Source organism: Camarhynchus parvulus, chromosome 14, assembly GCF_901933205.1.
Source record: "Camarhynchus parvulus chromosome 14, STF_HiC, whole genome shotgun sequence".
Classification (NCBI taxonomy): Eukaryota; Metazoa; Chordata; class Aves; order Passeriformes; family Thraupidae; genus Camarhynchus; species Camarhynchus parvulus.
The window spans coordinates 3,680,501-3,696,457 of record NC_044584.1 but is presented as its reverse complement, the minus strand read 5'-3'; the positions used below and the strand labels follow the sequence as shown (position 1 = coordinate 3,696,457).

General features: G+C 41.1%; 2 protein-coding genes and 1 long non-coding RNA gene across 4 annotated transcripts; all 3 read left to right on the top strand.

Annotated features, from left to right (window-relative positions):
- The first annotated feature begins 30 nt into the window (after nt 1-30).
- GNPTG (N-acetylglucosamine-1-phosphate transferase subunit gamma) lies at nt 31-9,871 on the top strand. 2 transcript variants are annotated; one of them, XM_030958052.1, is made up of 11 exons: nt 31-94; nt 175-229; nt 490-557; nt 2,675-2,729; nt 2,838-2,921; nt 3,965-4,058; nt 5,331-5,445; nt 6,013-6,095; nt 6,349-6,477; nt 7,919-8,000; nt 9,116-9,871. In XM_030958052.1, exons 1-11 carry the CDS (start codon nt 52-54, stop codon nt 9,238-9,240), a joined length of 933 nt encoding a protein of 310 aa, XP_030813912.1. In that variant the 5' UTR covers nt 31-51; the 3' UTR covers nt 9,241-9,871. The 2 variants fall into 2 exon arrangements, with proteins under 2 accessions (XP_030813912.1, XP_030813911.1); XM_030958051.1 differs by having other exon boundaries at nt 45-94; nt 172-229.
- C14H16orf91 (chromosome 14 C16orf91 homolog) lies at nt 9,866-11,792 on the top strand. Its single transcript, XM_030958055.1, has 2 exons — nt 9,866-10,092; nt 10,188-11,792. Exons 1-2 carry the CDS (start codon nt 9,890-9,892, stop codon nt 10,537-10,539), a joined length of 555 nt encoding a protein of 184 aa, XP_030813915.1. The 5' UTR covers nt 9,866-9,889; the 3' UTR covers nt 10,540-11,792.
- An 807-nt stretch (nt 11,793-12,599) lies between these two features.
- On the top strand, nt 12,600-15,114 carry LOC115909028. Its single transcript, XR_004061135.1, has 2 exons — nt 12,600-13,461; nt 13,866-15,114. It is a non-coding gene; the product is annotated as an uncharacterized LOC115909028 (long non-coding RNA).
- The last annotated feature ends 843 nt before the right edge of the window (nt 15,115-15,957 follow it).

Here is a 15,957-nt window from a genome sequence, read left to right as displayed (position 1 = left end):
CAGAGACGCCGCCCCGCGCGTTACGCACTTCCGCTTCCCGCGAAGCAGGCGATGGCGGCTCGGGTGCTGCTTGCGGCGCTGCTTGCGGCGCTGGGTGGGTGCGGGGGCCGCGGCGCGGGCGGGCGCGCCGGTCGCTTGGCCCGTCCGCCGCTCCCAACTGCTCTCTCCTAGCAGGTCTCTTCGTCTCAGCGGGAAAAATGAAGATCGTGGAGGAGCCGAATACGTTCGGGTACGTGGCCGCCTGCTCGCCGAGTCGTCCTGTGATCCACCTGCACTCGACGGGTTCGGGTCTGTTTGCCGTCGTGCCCGCTCTAGCCCGTTTCTTCAAACGGGGATGGGGCACCGGGCCGGGCCGGGCCGCTCCCGCAGACCCCGCTGTTGGCCCGCGGGCAGCGGCCGTCGGTGTTGAGACACACAGGTAGGGGAGGATGTATGGACGCCCAGATGCATAACTCAGCCTTAAACGTTTAACTTTCCTTCTTTTGAAAGGTTGAATAACCCATTCTTGCCTCAGACAAATAGGCTGCAGCCAAAGATGTCCCCGTCTGCAGTATCAGGTATATGCAACCGTTACTTTTTTTTTTTTTTTGGTACCGTTTTTATCATTTAGCAATGCTTGTTTGCAGTGCAAGTAGTCTATTTCGACTTTATGCATAGAAAACCGAATTTTGCATGTAGTTTTTTAAGCATCATGGAAAATAAGCACGGGCAAATATATTTCATTGTGCTCCTGAGGGATTAAAACCTATATTAACTTCACTGGTGGTTCCAGGTTCCGGTGCTGTTAATACTGTTTTTGTGATTGGACTATGCATACATTTTATTCTGTGTTTTTCTAGCCTGTGACAGATCCTTTTGACCCACAGTAAACACTCTTTTTTTCTTGACACAATCCTCAATGTCATTGAGATTATCATATAAAAGTCATCCCATGGTCTGGTAGTACTTACTATCCAAAAATAGTTTAAAAAAAAGTCCTAAGAGTAGTCTTGGAACCAGTCAGAGGGGCTCAGTTTCACACACAGCCTCAGTGTTGCAACATAAATGCACACCTTAAGCAAAATGAACAGGAATGTACAAAATTCTAGGCCATCTCTAGAGGGGAGCAGATAAACACTGAAGGCAAAGACTAACCAAAAGGGAGTAACTCTTGTCTCTCTGCTAACCTTAGGCAGAAACTTAAACCTTGTTGAGATTCAAGAAAGGCATTTTGGTATGACGACATTGAATGCGATTATGCTTAATGTTTCCTGTCACATTTTATAAACTTAAGTGTATGATTCTGCATGTACTGCATGTGAAACGTGATATAGTTAGAAATGGGATTAGTAATAGAATACTGAATGGGAAGATGCCAAAAGTAGTAGGAAAAAAGGACAGCACACCAGAAATCCTTCTTTCTTTGTTGTGGGATCTTACATGTAGCCAAAAATTGGGAGTGTACATGGAACATGAACCTAAGGGCATGGAACCCTGTCCTGCACAATTATTTCTTTAGTGTGGAAACCATCCTTTTTCTTTTCTTCTACAAAACAGTTGGGGTAATAGTTCTGGTAGTTTCTCTTCTACAGCATCTGCCCTGGAAAGGGAGAAATGAGTTTAATGCATTCCTTATGGACATGTTCACATCTGCTGTTTTTCATTTGCGGGGAGAGCATGCTAATCACTGAGGCACAGATTTCATGTAGTAGAGGAGCAAACCCTTTGGCCAAGCCCATCTCTAGAATGAAATGCAAGATCATGCAGTCAGAAGAATACTTGGGAAAGAGCACCTGCCTGTATCCCTCTATCCCAGTGGTTAAAGCATTCTGGAGGGCGTGTTTCTGGTAGTCTGACCTTTGTTTGTAGGATTGATTGTCTAGATACTTGGAAAAAGTACCCACGCAATCCTGACAGTGGGGAATTAGTGTCCAGGATAGGGTTTTACTTTATTTGCTTTGTAATCTCTTTTCTTCTTTCCTCATTAATATTAATAATTCCAAGGTAAATTTCCATATACGAGAGATACTGAAGTACTTCTCTAGCATGTAGTTCAGAACTTTTCTCCCTCTTTTTAATGACAAGTTTCCAGTCTTGGACTTCCTTGGCAACAAGCCTTGTAGTCAATACAAAAAGAATAGAATTGCATCTGCTGACCTGTCTGGCGGCAGAAGTTTTATCTTGTTGAATGTTACCTGGATCAGACCATGAAGGCAAATGGAAAAAAAAATCCAGTTTGAGAATCTCAGTGAAACTTAAATATGCAGCACTGTCAACATTTTGAACAAATGAGCTTTGCTAGTATAAACTTTCAGAGTTTGGATGAAATTGGAGACAGATGCCAAGCAAGAGTTTCAGTGATTTCAATGTTAGATTTTGGCAAGATCTGCACTGATGATTCCTTTTATGGACGTCACCTCCAAATGTTTTATTTTTATACAGGTTTCTCATTTTTGTTGTCAAATTAGGCTTATCTATTTCACTGGGTAGTGAGAATGAAAAGCATTAAAGAACGTGATGCAACCCAGTATTGTGCTAGTGAGAACTTACAGTAATTCATATGAAAGATAAAAATTTCCTTTTGTACAGCAGAAAATTTGTCACGTACTCCTCACAGTTTTGTCACCACAGTAGCTTGCTTAAATTTAACCAAAACATTCTTTTTCCTTTATGTCATCTCTTGTGATGTTTTTAGGCCCTGCACATCTCTTTAGGCTTGCTGGCAAGTGTTTCAGTTTTGTGGAATCCACGTGAGTAATGGATTTGGATATTTGTTTATATACTTACTAGGAATAAACTAGTTTTTTATTCCAATGTGAAACATTTCTTATTTTCTGTTTCTTTTCTCTCCTTTTAAGGTACAAGTATGAGTTTTGTCCTTTCCGTAATGTCACTCAGCATGAGCAAACTTTTCGATGGAATGCCTATAGTGGGATTTTAGGGTGAGGCACTTAGAGCTTTTACGTTTTAGCTATGTTGTCAGCAGGCCACTTCATAGATTGTAAAAATGAAGCTGTTTTAAAACTGAGATTCTTCCGTTGGTCAGTTTAGATCATGGTAGTTCCCAAGGCGCTATACATAAAAATACCCTGTCTTGAAAAATTCAGGTTTTTTTTTTGGCTGATAAATACTAACCTCCTATTTTAGCTGGAGACTGATTAATAACCCCTGCCAACTGCAAGTGTGATATGTTCATGTGAGAAATTCAGTCATGTCTAACTACAGCTTATATTAACACGGATTTCATGGCCATTAACTATTTGCAGTTTGGGTTAAATACAAATATTATAAAATGAAAAAGAGTGCTTTATGCCTAATGGTTGTTAAACAATATAAAAAGTTATAAAATGCTTAACGTAGAACCAAAAAAAAGTATCCCAAAGTATTTAAAAATACCCTGGATCATAATACCACCAAATCAAAATACCTAAAATAAATCTAAGTATAAACCAGACCATTGCTTTTCTAGATATTTTGTATATAGATATCTCTTTTTCTCCTATGTGCAAAACGGTAAGTGGGTATATGAGGAAACTGTACATCACCATGCTGAAGGTATCATTTGCTTTAGGACTAGCAGAAGTAGACTAGTTTTTGTAGGTGCTCTCACCAGCACTAAAAATCCTGCAATCAAACTGAGTTGCACTGGTTACTTAGCCTCATGGACTTTGTTGTGGGATTGATCTATAAACTTTATTTTACTAGACTTAAACACAGATTTCTAACTGCAAATGGTTTCCAAACTGAAATTTGATCCAAAACTCGGCTCTCAAAAAGTGCTCTTGATGTGTCCTATATAGCAACATGGATAACAAATTACACTGCTTCCAAGGTGTTGGCTGTAGAAGTGGAAATCCTGAGACAACAGAAATTAAGTATATACACTTAAATTGAACATGGTGTAAGGGTATTCTTGGTTTTCTTCCTGAGGGTTCATCTTTTTCTGTCCAGTAACTTAAAACAAAATAGTGTCCTCTTTTTTCAGAATCTGGCATGAATGGGAAATTGACAATAACACATTTGTTGGAATGTGGATGAGGGAAGGAGACTCCTGTGAAACTAAGAGCAGACAGACAAAGGTAAAAAAACTGTGCTAATTCAGACAGCATGACTCTACAAACACTTGTGAGACTACAAACTGAAACATTCCTACCCTGAAGGAGTCATCATTTAAGCTGTGATAGAAAACATAAAGATTAATTCCTTCAGAGCCTGTGTGAATGACTGGAGGAGGAAAGCTAGAATCAGGATAAAATTTTGAGGATATTTGCTTATGTATTCTCACTGGTTACTTACAACTCATTTTTTCCTTGATAGAGTGGTATAATTATTACTATAGAAATACAGTACAGTGCTTTATAATGTGTGTCAGGCAAAATAAAGAAAAAGAGCTCTTTGCAGAATTCAAAATGCCAGCCTATTAAAAACATCCAGGAAAAAGGAGGGAAAAGAACTCGGCAGTTAACAATAGCATGCTGAGAAGCTAAGTATGGTGTTAGAACAAGCACTAGGGACATTTCAAGAAAGACTTTGAGGTGATGGAGCATGTCTACAGAAGGGCACTGCAGCTGTGGAAGGGTCTGGAGCACAAGATGAGTAGCACCTTTCAACCAGCATTCCCAGGTCTTTTTCCACCAGGCAGCTTTCCAGCTATTCTTGCCCAAGCCTGGAGCAGCGCACGGGGTAGTTATGATCGAAGTGCATTACCCAGCACTTCACCTTGTTGAATCTCTTGCAATTAGCTGCCAACTTGGCTGCCATATCCTAGCCATGGTGAAAATGCTATACTCTAATGGAGGTGCCTGCTTAACATCTTTATTTCCCATAGAAGCTGCAGAAAGAATTAATATTCTTGTATGACCTTCGATATTGTGATTGAATTTTTCACTGGCATTTCATTTTGAAGACAGAAAATATTGGTGCTGCAAATCTAAAGATGAAAACAATTCTCTGCAGTCTGGATGTGTCTTATATTCTTAAATTAGCACACTGGTCAGAAATAAAATTTAAGAAGATTGTGCTTATGTTAGACGAGATTCTTAAGGTGTCCTATTTACTGTCCTGTTTACTCTCATTCTTGCTGAAAATATAGTACTTAGTAGTCCAAGGAACAATGGTTAGTGGGGAGAATAATTTCCCATTAGAGAAAACAATTTTCACATTTTATAAAATAAATGGATTATGTGCTTGCTATGATGCTTTTTTTTTTAATTTGAAAAGGCACTGGAAGCTTTGACATGACAGTATGTACAGAAATGCATCTACTAGCATTGGAACACAGCAAATAGATCATCAATGATGGTGTTTCATGTAGACATTTTTTGCTCATCTTTGTTTTTCCTGATGTTTAGGTTCATCTTGTGTGTGGAAAGAGCAATAAGTTGGCTTATGTGTCTGAGCCAAGTACTTGTGTTTACTCTCTGACATTTGAGACTCCTCTCGTGTGCCATCCCCACTCACTTTTAGGTAAGATTTAAAAAAAACTTTGTGGAACAGCTAGCATATACACTATCCTCAGAGTGTCCATTTTTAGGTTGAGTTAGTACCTTAATATAAATTAGTATTAAATGTTAACATATTATATGAAGTGGTTTTTAAAATGCCAGTCATTGTAACACCTAGGTATTTCTCAACTAATTTTTTTATTTGGGATTAAATTTTTTTTTTGTCATTGCTAGTGTAGACCCAGTGAATGATTTTTTTTTCTTTCCTTTTCTTGGACTGTAGGAATAAGCCCTGTAGTATCTGCCCATTTACTTACATTACAAAAAAGCTCTATTAAAATTACGTTGAACAAAGGAATATGAGGCCTTGGATCTGGAAATAAGAAAAATTTCTGGTCATTCTCCAGAAACTTTAAATGTGTGAAATGCAATTTAAGCGTAAGCCCAGCTCTTGAAAGCAGTGGAGACTGGATACTGTAAAGAAACATTGAGTTCTTAAAACAAATATTCTTGCGTGATACTAGAGGAGGAATTAACTAATGCAGGATAGTGCTCCTGGTTTTTATATGGTTTGACTTCCATTTTTCAGTTTATCCAACTCTGACTGAAGCACTGCAGAGGAAGTGGGATGAAGCAGAGCAGCTTCTGTACGATGAACTAATAACCGACCAGGTTTATTAATTCTTCCAACTTTGTGTGGTAAAAAAAAATATTACTGTCAAATAGCCAAACCTGGCTTCTGTAGTTTCTCCTTTCAGAGTAGATGCATTTATTCTGCAGTTGGCAAATAGTAATTTTCGTGTTCTATAACTGCTATATGAAACAGTAATGAAGCTTGAGGACTTGGAATGGCCAGTGCAAATTGCAAGCAGAGATGAGAGTTGAATAGATTGATCTCTCACCTTTTGGAAACTTTCTTTTCTAGGGTTACAAAAAAATTCTGAAAGAGATTTTTGAGGAAGCAGGACTTCTAAAAGCAACAGAAGAAAATGAAGTTGAAAAACAGAGTAAGAAAATAACTCCGGAATTTGAAACAGTGGAAAAGTGCAGTAAGGTATAGAGCATAATATTTACAATGTGGAATTGCCACCTTTTCACTATATGACAGTATCAGTGGGAGAGCATGATGTAAATGCCCTTGGTGTTCAGCTGAATCTCTTGGTGGAGTTATCTTTTCTGGTTTCAATATGTAACAGCCTGCATGTCATGTGATTCGGTATCTTTATTATAGCCCCTAAGTCAAAAGAAACCAGCAAAAATGAATGCCCAGTAAGAAGATAGGAGTTATGAAGGAATTGGTATATGCACTTGGGTTATGAACACCCTGTAGGTACTCTTTCTGGGGAATATCAGTCTGGAGACAGGAAGAAATTACTAGTGAAGATAAATGTGTAACCAACCTCGAGAATGTTGACACTTTTAATTCTCTCTGTGGATAATTACCCGGACTTGTGTAAGAATGCATTGGCTGTTGCACAAGCAAAAGGCAGAATGGCTGTATTTATTTCTGAATGACTCTTGTGTATATGAACAGTTCTTCTGCAACAGAGTTGGAATGGGGAAAACAGAGGCAGAAGGTGTGCTCAGCCTAAAAGAGCACAACCTGACCATCAGAAAAAGAGCATGGATGGGAATTCATTTATTACAATACAGAGAAGCAGTTGCTGTTTTCTTTTTATTTGAAAAAGGTAGCAAAGACAAAACACCACGTAGTAATTAATGAATATAACCAAATAAAACCGTGGTTAAGCTGAATATACTTCAATGTAAAGATCACCATTCTGATCTCATAGGAGCTGGAACAGTCACATGATTATTTTTTTCATGTCAATACATGAAAAAATTTTATCATTATCAATGATAAAATTATCAATACAGTATTTAATAATTTCTATTTCTTTTTCTGGCTTCATCATAGCTTAACTGACATAAATTGGCTGGTTTGGTAAACACAGAATCCTAAATACTTATTCTTTTGCTCTATCTTTATTCACGTAAACACCAAAACACAGCAAAAAATAGGGGCTTCTCTGAGATTTCAGGGACATGCTTTGAATCTCAAAAGAACTAAGCAATCCCTGTCTGTAAGGTAACAGAAACTGCTGAGAGCAAGAACATGAAGTTACTAGGCCAAGAGTTGAAGAATTTACAAATTTCCAGATGGCAGAATTACAATAATTATAAGGGTAGTCCTGAGGCAAACTTAAGATTTGTTCTGTGATAAAATGCTAGTTACAAGACAGATTTGAAATAGTTACAGAAAGCATTTCTCATTTTTACTCTTGGGCTTGACAAAAGCTGGCTCCTCTTTTGGCAACACAGACATGTATCTTTTTCTAAAATTTGCTCTATGTTCCTGGAACAAGCATTTTAAGTTCTTCAAAGCCAAGAGATGTAACAGCTGTGCACAGAGGCTTTTTTTTTCTTAAAAGCTCCCAATCTAGGTATGTATTTGAAAAGTGGGGGGGCTATTTTTAATGTATTTTCTTTCTTAGGAATACAAGCAACTTTCTGAAGAAATAAAAAAACTTAGAGTTTTATTAGGTCAGCATGGTATTGCATACAAAGGAAATCTTGGTGAGTTTTTTTGGTATCATTCTTTTTCATTGTTGTCTGCTCAGAATGTGAATACCCCAATGCTATTTTCAGTTACAATAACAGTTAAATAATCTGGCATATCTGGAGGTAAAATTCAGTAGACAGAGTTTTTAATAAGTACTTAAATTTTGATTCCTGTCCACAAGGACTTACTTTGTCCTTAAAAAAAAATCTGTTCATGACTTGAAATTCTTGCTTTATAGAAAAATTTTGACTGCTGTTGTAACTGAAGTTTGTCTCCAGTCCTTAAGGTGCCAGTTCAAAAGGAAACCGATATTACATCATTAATAGAACAAATGTGTCTGTTAAGTAACTCCACTTCTGTATTTTAACCACAAGGCCTGATTTCTTTCATAACACTTGAAGTTTTCTCTGTATCTTTTTGGATTGTTTTTTCCCTTTTTGAAGTTGCCTGTTTCTTTCTTCCCTCTGGTTGATTTTTGTTAGGTAAGTACCGTACCACATGCAGTTTTTAGTAGAAAAGACTGGTGCTGGCTGTGAAGGGGCACGGCTTATCTGGATTAATTCCAGATAAGTTGTTTTTCGATTTTTTTTTTTTTTGGAGAGGTTTGTAATTTGGTTTTCTGTTCGTTTGTTGGTTTTTCCTCATTCCTGCCAGACCATCATGCCCTTTATTACATGAACTATTTGTCAAAGGAGAATTTAATGTCCAGGAATACATGTATATACATAAATACATATATCTTTTTCTTTTACGGTTGTATGTTCAGAATTGCCACTTCAACAAAACAAAGAACCTTTGAGCTAATTAAATTAGCTTAAAATTAGTGACAAAATATTTTTTTCTTTTTGCTTTGAGAAACTTTTCTGGGAAAAAACTTACATAAAAATTTTGTAGAACATGTTATCTGCACATTTAAACTATTAACAATGTAATTTGCACAGTATTTCTGCCAGTTCGGTAGTATTGCAGTAGTTCTTTTAATTATTGCAGAGTAGCACTCTATAATCAAAAGTTGAATTCAGTTCACTGTAGATGACTTCAAAATTATTTAGTGAATTCTGTGACAAAAATGTTTTGGTGTTTAAAAGCCAAAATAACTGATGTCATATTAAAAACCTAAATTTTACAGCTGGAAATTCCAGTGTTGAGTATGTAAGTCACCAACTGGCAACTGCAGTGGCATCAGTTCTTAATGGGTCAAAGGATGATGAGCACCTGCATGGCGATACAGGAATTTGGAACTACACTCTGTGAAGAAACTTGGATGGTACATAATGTAAATTAAACTGAACATGTATTATGCCACAAAGATGATTTGCCTTCTTTTGAGTATTCTTGACTTTGTTTCAATTTGTGCCCTAAAGCGAACACAGTGTAGTAGAGTGAGGGCACACCACTATGAGAATAGTTAGCTAGTTTCTGACAACATTTGTAACACTTCTTTGGTACCACCAGTATTTGGCACAAACTTAAGATTCTCTGTGCCTAGTCCCAGCTTTTGCTATTTTTATTGATCAAGTGTGGTAGAAGTTGAAGTGAATATAAACTAGCTCAAGACCAGTGCTGCAAGGTGTTTTAAGAAATGTACTAAATACATTATTAAGAACATGCTATTTCATCTATATGCTAAAAAGATTTCTGGACACACTTTAGCGAAAAGGAAACGTTTTCTGCCACAGCAGTGCAGACCACACCACTGCACCGATTCGTGTTCAAAGGTCGATGTCGTCTTTGTCAGGTTAAATGGAAGTTGGTCAGAATCTGACAGAAAGGTGCAATGAAATCACTGAGTTGTTACAAAAGCATAGTTGTGGTGAGGTAATACATGGCAATTTTCTGTACGTAATACGGAATAAAATGGACTCCTCCAACACAAACTGTGGAAGCATCACTGTTGCCGTCGATGAACGCCGAACGCGCCATCTGCGGTCACTATGCCGCCTCCTGTGGTGCGGTTCGGCACGCCCCTGGCCCAGGGTCCTGTCGGCCTTGCCCTCACCGCGGCAGCTGCGTTGAGCCGCGGCCCAGCCCACCGAGCCCTCGCGCTTCCGCTTCCGCTCCGGCTCACGTAAAGTGGGGGATGGTCCGGGCGCTGGGTCGCTGGCGGTGAGGAGCGGGGCGGGCCGGGGCCGCTGACGGTGAGGACGACGGCCGGGACGCTTCGTGAGCCCTTCGCGACGCTCACGCGTGTGTCGTTGCAGGGCGCGGCGAGCCCCGTGTCTGCCCGGGCCTCGGCGGGGGCTGGCACGACGGCGGAACCCGGAGGATGCGGCGGGCGCGGGTCCGGAGGGCAAGGGGCCCATTCCCTTCTCCGGCAGCAAGCCCAGTCCGCGGTTTTGGAGCGTTAGGCGGTCGATGGGGAACGACCACGAGAGGCCGTCGGTGAAGGTGCTGCCTCTTAGTGTGCTAGGCGCAGGGCAGTTGCTATGGTGTGTGTTCACAGAGAACAGGGAGACCGACGAGCGACTGGAAGCGGTTCTCTTCGGCCAGATCGTGGACTCAGATACGGCCCAGGAAAGCAATGCTCCTCTTCAGCTGCTGAAAGAGAACTGAGCACGGGAGTGCGGCTGCCGTGAGGGAGCTGACAAAAGTTTGCTGGCATTCAGCTTTTTAAAAGCAGTACTGGCGCTGTAATGAAAAAAACATGTTTTTCTAGTTTTTCGGCAGCCTTATCTTGCAAGTTTGATTTCTTCACGGTGTTTTCTGTGCCGGTCTTGCTGTAGTAATTTACACTGGTAGGAAAAGGTGTAGTTTCTGGATTGCACAGGTAGGGATGAACTGGATGTATTGCAATCAAGTTGAACTTGAAAGTAAGTTTTATGCAACCCATCATTTTTCTATGAATCGTTTTTCTTAGCGGATTGTTGTATTAAAAAATACCTAATGTGATTGTCTGTGAAATTACTGCTTAAGGTGACTTTCATTTCACATTTTGGTAGTTAAAGAATATGTTCTGTTTATACTGAAGACAGCTGTAAAGGAATGATTAATTACTATGCAGTTATGTTCTGAATTTTTGTATGTAATTCTCCTCATTAATGTAGAAATTACCTTCAAGGGTGCATTCTTTGTGAACTAGAACTTTCTGGACTTGGTTGATTTACACGGTCAATACTGGCAGGAGAGTATTTTGCCCAAAATCAAAATGTTGGCTTGTGTTATATTGGGGATGTCTCATTGAACAATACAGTACCTAGGCTTTTTGTGCAGGTTCATAGATATTCAAGCTTGCACTCTCTGGAAACTTTTCTTGGAGAGGAGAAATGTAAAATACTAACATGACTTTGTTCCCTTCAAAATTAGAGGCTTTTTAAAGTTCTCAAATGGAAAAATGGAAAATCAGGTTTGTATCATGAAAATCCCTAGTTAAAACCCCAACACCAACAAAGATGATAGCAGCTATTAAGATAGGCTGAAGCTATGGAGAAATTGGGGGTAGCATCACATTTGTGTAATACCACTGATTAGTCTGAACAACATGCACTACTGTGGCTTTTGATTTTGCTGTAGAGTCCCTTAACCACATGATGCTACATTTGATTTGGTAGTGTCTCAAAGTTTAATCTTGGTATTCAGCTTTTACTACAGTGGAATGTTGCAAGTGAGATCCATGGGGGCATCCTGGTGAATGAGTGAAACAATAATCCTGGTTTGGGTTTTTTAGCTTGTTTGTTTGTTTGTTTGTTTAATATATTGAAGCTCAGGTGTAATGCCTGTTGCTTCTGACTAGCCTTCTTGCACCATATTCTGTGGAAACAATGAATTGTATAAGAAATACAGAGCTGCCCCTCCGTATGTGTTTATACCGCTCGTTCTGTGCCTTCTTTGGGGGTGAGGAAAAAGGGCTGGGGGGTGGAGACTCAGGGGCTCTGATGTCATTTGGGGCACCCCAGCGTCCCTAGGAGAGAGGGCCCGCTGTAGTGGAGGAGCAGGTGAGTGGTGAATGAGGAAGGGTCATGCTGAGTTGCCCTTGGTTCCCTGGGTAGGAAGGTCCTTGAAGTAGACAAGCTGAACCATTTCTGAGAATTTCAAGCTTCCTGTTCTTAGGATTCTTGATACAATATTTAAATAGTTACTATCAGGTGGATCAAGTGGATTTGTTAGAGTGGCAGAAATAGTTTTTTGCCTGGAAGCGTGTTGGGATAAACAACCCTCCTTAATGCCGGAATGAATTAGTTTTCCATCTTTTCCCTTTTTTTCTTTCTAGTTGCGGAGCGTTGGGGAGAACAGTTGGCATAAAGAAATTAAAGGCATGAGGGAAGTTCCATGTTCCTGAGGGAATGCTTTAGGCACAACATGCAGCTTCTGAGCCACACCAATAATCCCAGCTCCCACAAAAACCTTCCAAAGCTGGAAGGGACAGGGAAGAAGATTCCAGGAGCGGTGGGAAGTGCTTTCTCCTGAGTCTGGAAGGCATTGAGGTCAGAACGAGTTCCATATACTCCTCTCTCCTGTTGCCAGCCCAGGACCAAGTCAGTGTTCCCTGAATGGCCACAGTTCCCTGCATATGGAGGGAGGAGATCCGTATTGGAGAGTGGGAGAAAGGTCCCTGCTTGTTGCTGTGTCCTTGGTGGGCAGAGAACTCTGATCTTGGCCAAATGGGTTGGTGAGTATTGAATCAATCCTGCCTCCTTTTGACTGAGTTGTTTTAATGAGTCATCAGCAGGGACTGCTTTTAGCCGGCTTTAGTTCAGTTTCTTTTTCACAGATTCCTTGTTGTTTTGATCTTGAAATCGCCAAACCCTTAAGTTTGCTAAATTAAGCCTGAAAAGGTTCAACAAACCAGTCCTGAGAGAATTAGGGAGTGGATGGCTGGGATCTTACGTCCCATTGAAGCCACGTTGGGTTCACCCGCTGATTTTGGTGCCAAGGGAAAACTCCAAGTTAACACGGATCAAAATAGGAAACAGTTCCCTCATCAAAGTCAGCTTTCCAAACCTCTGTTCAGGATCCAAAAGAAATGGGAATGCCCTTGGCAAAAAAGGTGCTTTTGAGACAAAGCAAGCTTAAAATGCCTGTAAGCAGGAAATCCAGGAGAAATGGCTGCTGGCATCCTGGGCTTGCCAGGCAGGTTTTGTACTTGATTGCAAGGCAGTTTTCCTGCCTCTGCACGGGGTGGTACCTGCATCCCACTGGAAAGAGGAGAGAAATAATTCCCCTCCTTCCCTGGCCCAGCCCTGGAGTGGGAGCAGCTTGCCCTTATCCTGGAGTTATCCTGCTCCTGCCCAGCATCCCTCTGGTACCCTCATGTGCTTCCCGAGCTCCCAGCACCGATGGATCTAAACAAGGAGAACAATCCCTGTTCCTTCTCTTCTCCATCCTCGATGTTCCTGGGCCCTGCATCTCCCTGGCTATTCCCTGTCTGACTCCTCATCTCCATCCCACCTTCTCCTGGTTGCATCTGAGCCTGAGATGTGTTTAGCAGCAAATCCATTCCTTTAAAGGAAGCCCAGTGCAAAGAGCATCCAGCTGCAGGTAAGTCTTCCTTCATTTCATTTTTCTCTGTCTGCAGGCTCTATCTTCCTGCGTTTCATTTTTCTCTGTCCAGTTTTGGAGGGTTTCTCTCCGTGCTTTCCTGTGACCCAGATGTGTCCCTTCCTTTGTCCAGATCCAGTGCCGAAGGATTGAACAACTGATGAGTGGGGTCTGGGATAAGAATGGTTCTGCTAAAATTAGGGAAAGAATGCTAGCAGAAAAATGAGCTTCCTTTGAATGTCTGGAATAAAAACACTGGGAAAAGGCACTTTTTAATTTGATTTGGTGCCACCTCCCCTTTTTTATGGCTAAAACTCCATGGTGAACAATCCAAGCCAAAAGATGAAATGCAGGAGTCTTTGATTCTGCAGTGAGCTTAACTTCCCTTTTCTCCTCTCTTTCAGGACAGGGAGAACCACTGAACTTGTCCTGGCCTTGCCAAGAGCTTTGGTGTTTGAGCTGCCAAACCCAAACTGGTCCTGATGGTGGAGGACTTAAGAAATTACTCAATCCAACTAAATATTTTAAAAAGGGAGATGGTTTGGTTATAAAAATATTTCTGCCTGAGACTAGGAAGAGTTAAACCCCCCACTTCTGAGCAACAGCACAAGGATTTTTTAATTCTTTGCCTTTTTTTCCCTTCCTTTGAATGGGTTTGTTTGTTTCCCCTTGGAGACTGCACACACAATAGGCAGATTTTTCAAGTAAGCCATTTTTTCCCGCTTTTAGTCTTTACTGGAGCCCAGGTGCCAATTGTTTGCTGCTTGGTTTCTGCCTTCCCTTTCCTGCCTACAACGTAACCCCTTTCTCTCCTTCCTGCTTTTTGGCCATCACTGGTCATGCAGATGATGCTGATGCAGATGGCTGATAAATAATTATCAAACAGCTTGGGAATGGTCTGTATCAGTAACATTAAAAAATGCAGTATACAGACCATCAACCAATGAATTTAGCAACAGTTGGATAGTAATTAATCATCTTTCCTTTGAAGCCCTCTTCATAGCATATTTACTTTTAAAGGGAAAGCATTTGGTTTTTATTTTAAAAAATACTACAAATCACCAACAGCCAGCTTAAGTGAGCATGGAAGACTGACAAAGACATTGTAATGTTTTTTCTTTTAAATCCCTCACAACCCTATCATGTACTGGGGAGGCAGCAGCTCAGCGAGTTTCAGCCCAGAGCTGCCATCCTGTGCTCATGGAGAGCAACTTCTCCAGCTGTCCCAGCCTCAGGAAAGCACAGAAGAGGGCTTTACACAGATCGGGGATTAAGCTAGACCCAGGTTGGGCTCAGCTCAGTCACCATGGCACTGTTAGAAGCCTTAAACCCTTTTTCTATCAGATTGATTGTGGCTGTGGTGCAGCCACTGTGTTGCTGTCAATGTGCTCCCCTGCAGCCTAGCCTGACATGGTGAGCAGGGGCTTGGGGTTCTGCCTCATGTGTTAAACATCAAACCAGAAAATAAAACAACAGATAAAACCCCTACCCTGAGATGTGCCTCACTCTGCACCACTGCTATGAGAGGAGGGTGAAAGACCCAGTCAATTTTAGCTCTGTAAAGAAGCTACAGAGCAGTGATGAGCGCCTGAATCACATCCCCTGCAGCCATCAGGGGAGTGAGGGCAGGGAAAAGGGCAGAGAAAGGGAAATCAACAGAGCCACCAAGACTGGAGGGTGTGAGGATGAATCCAAAACTATGCTCTCCAAGAGCTGAAAGAACACATTTCCTAAAACAAGACATCCAAACTGGAATGAGGGACTTGCACTCTTTCCAGATCTTCCCAGCACCATAACCCATTAAAAAAAAAGCCATCTGTGGAAATGGGATGCTCCTTTAAGCCTTGCAGAGACTTTCTCCAGCACCACAAACCACCCTTCCTGTTGCTCTTCCTTTACCACTCAGGGCTGAGCCATGGAGACCTGCTTCTTTAGTGTGTGTGTGTGTATTACAGGGGTTTTTTTAAACCAAAAAAAAAATCAATATCATATTTTAAAAAGAATCCCCAGAGCTTTGGGGAAAGTGGGCATAAATGTCAAACAAAACACAAAGAAAGACTGAGCTACTAAGGGATCATACTTAGAGCAGCAGTGGTGGGGTGCGAGGGAAGAAATATAGCAGACAAATTGAACACCATTTAGGAGGGTTTATACACAAAAGGAGGGTTTTCATTGCAAGCAGCATTTAGAAGTGACAATTTAGTGACTTATCATATCCCAGCACACTCCTTCCCTGTCAAAGTGATAGGCAGAACCAGCTCTGAACACACTGTTCACTACAAGGCACCACCAACAAACCCAGAACAGCTCCACCCTTGGCCAACCCTGTCCCCTTGGGCCTTCTGAGAAGCTGGGATTTAGGAGAAGGCCTTGCAGGGGAACAGTGTTTCAAATGTTAAAGGATTTAAAAATATACAAGGCTATGAAAGCTGATGGCACCTGAAAGAATTGAAGGAGAAGGTGTCTTAGCAGAGCATCTTTGGCCAGTGCAGCCAG

Excerpts from the sequence above, each read along its gene's own strand:
- GNPTG (XM_030958051.1), top strand. The coding sequence starts at position 52 with ATGGCGGCTCGGGTGCTGCTTGCGGCGCTGCTTGCGGCGCTGG. Across the intron at positions 4,059-5,330 it reads CTAAGAGCAGACAGACAAAG|GTTCATCTTGTGTGTGGAAA; the intron begins GTAAAAAAACTG and ends CCTGATGTTTAG. Across the intron at positions 6,096-6,348 it reads ATGAACTAATAACCGACCAG|GGTTACAAAAAAATTCTGAA; the intron begins GTTTATTAATTC and ends TTTCTTTTCTAG.
- C14H16orf91 (XM_030958055.1), top strand. The coding sequence starts at position 9,890 with ATGAACGCCGAACGCGCCATCTGCGGTCACTATGCCGCCTCCTGTGGT. Across the intron at positions 10,093-10,187 it reads CGGGCGCTGGGTCGCTGGCG|GGCGCGGCGAGCCCCGTGTC; the intron begins GTGAGGAGCGGG and ends GTGTCGTTGCAG.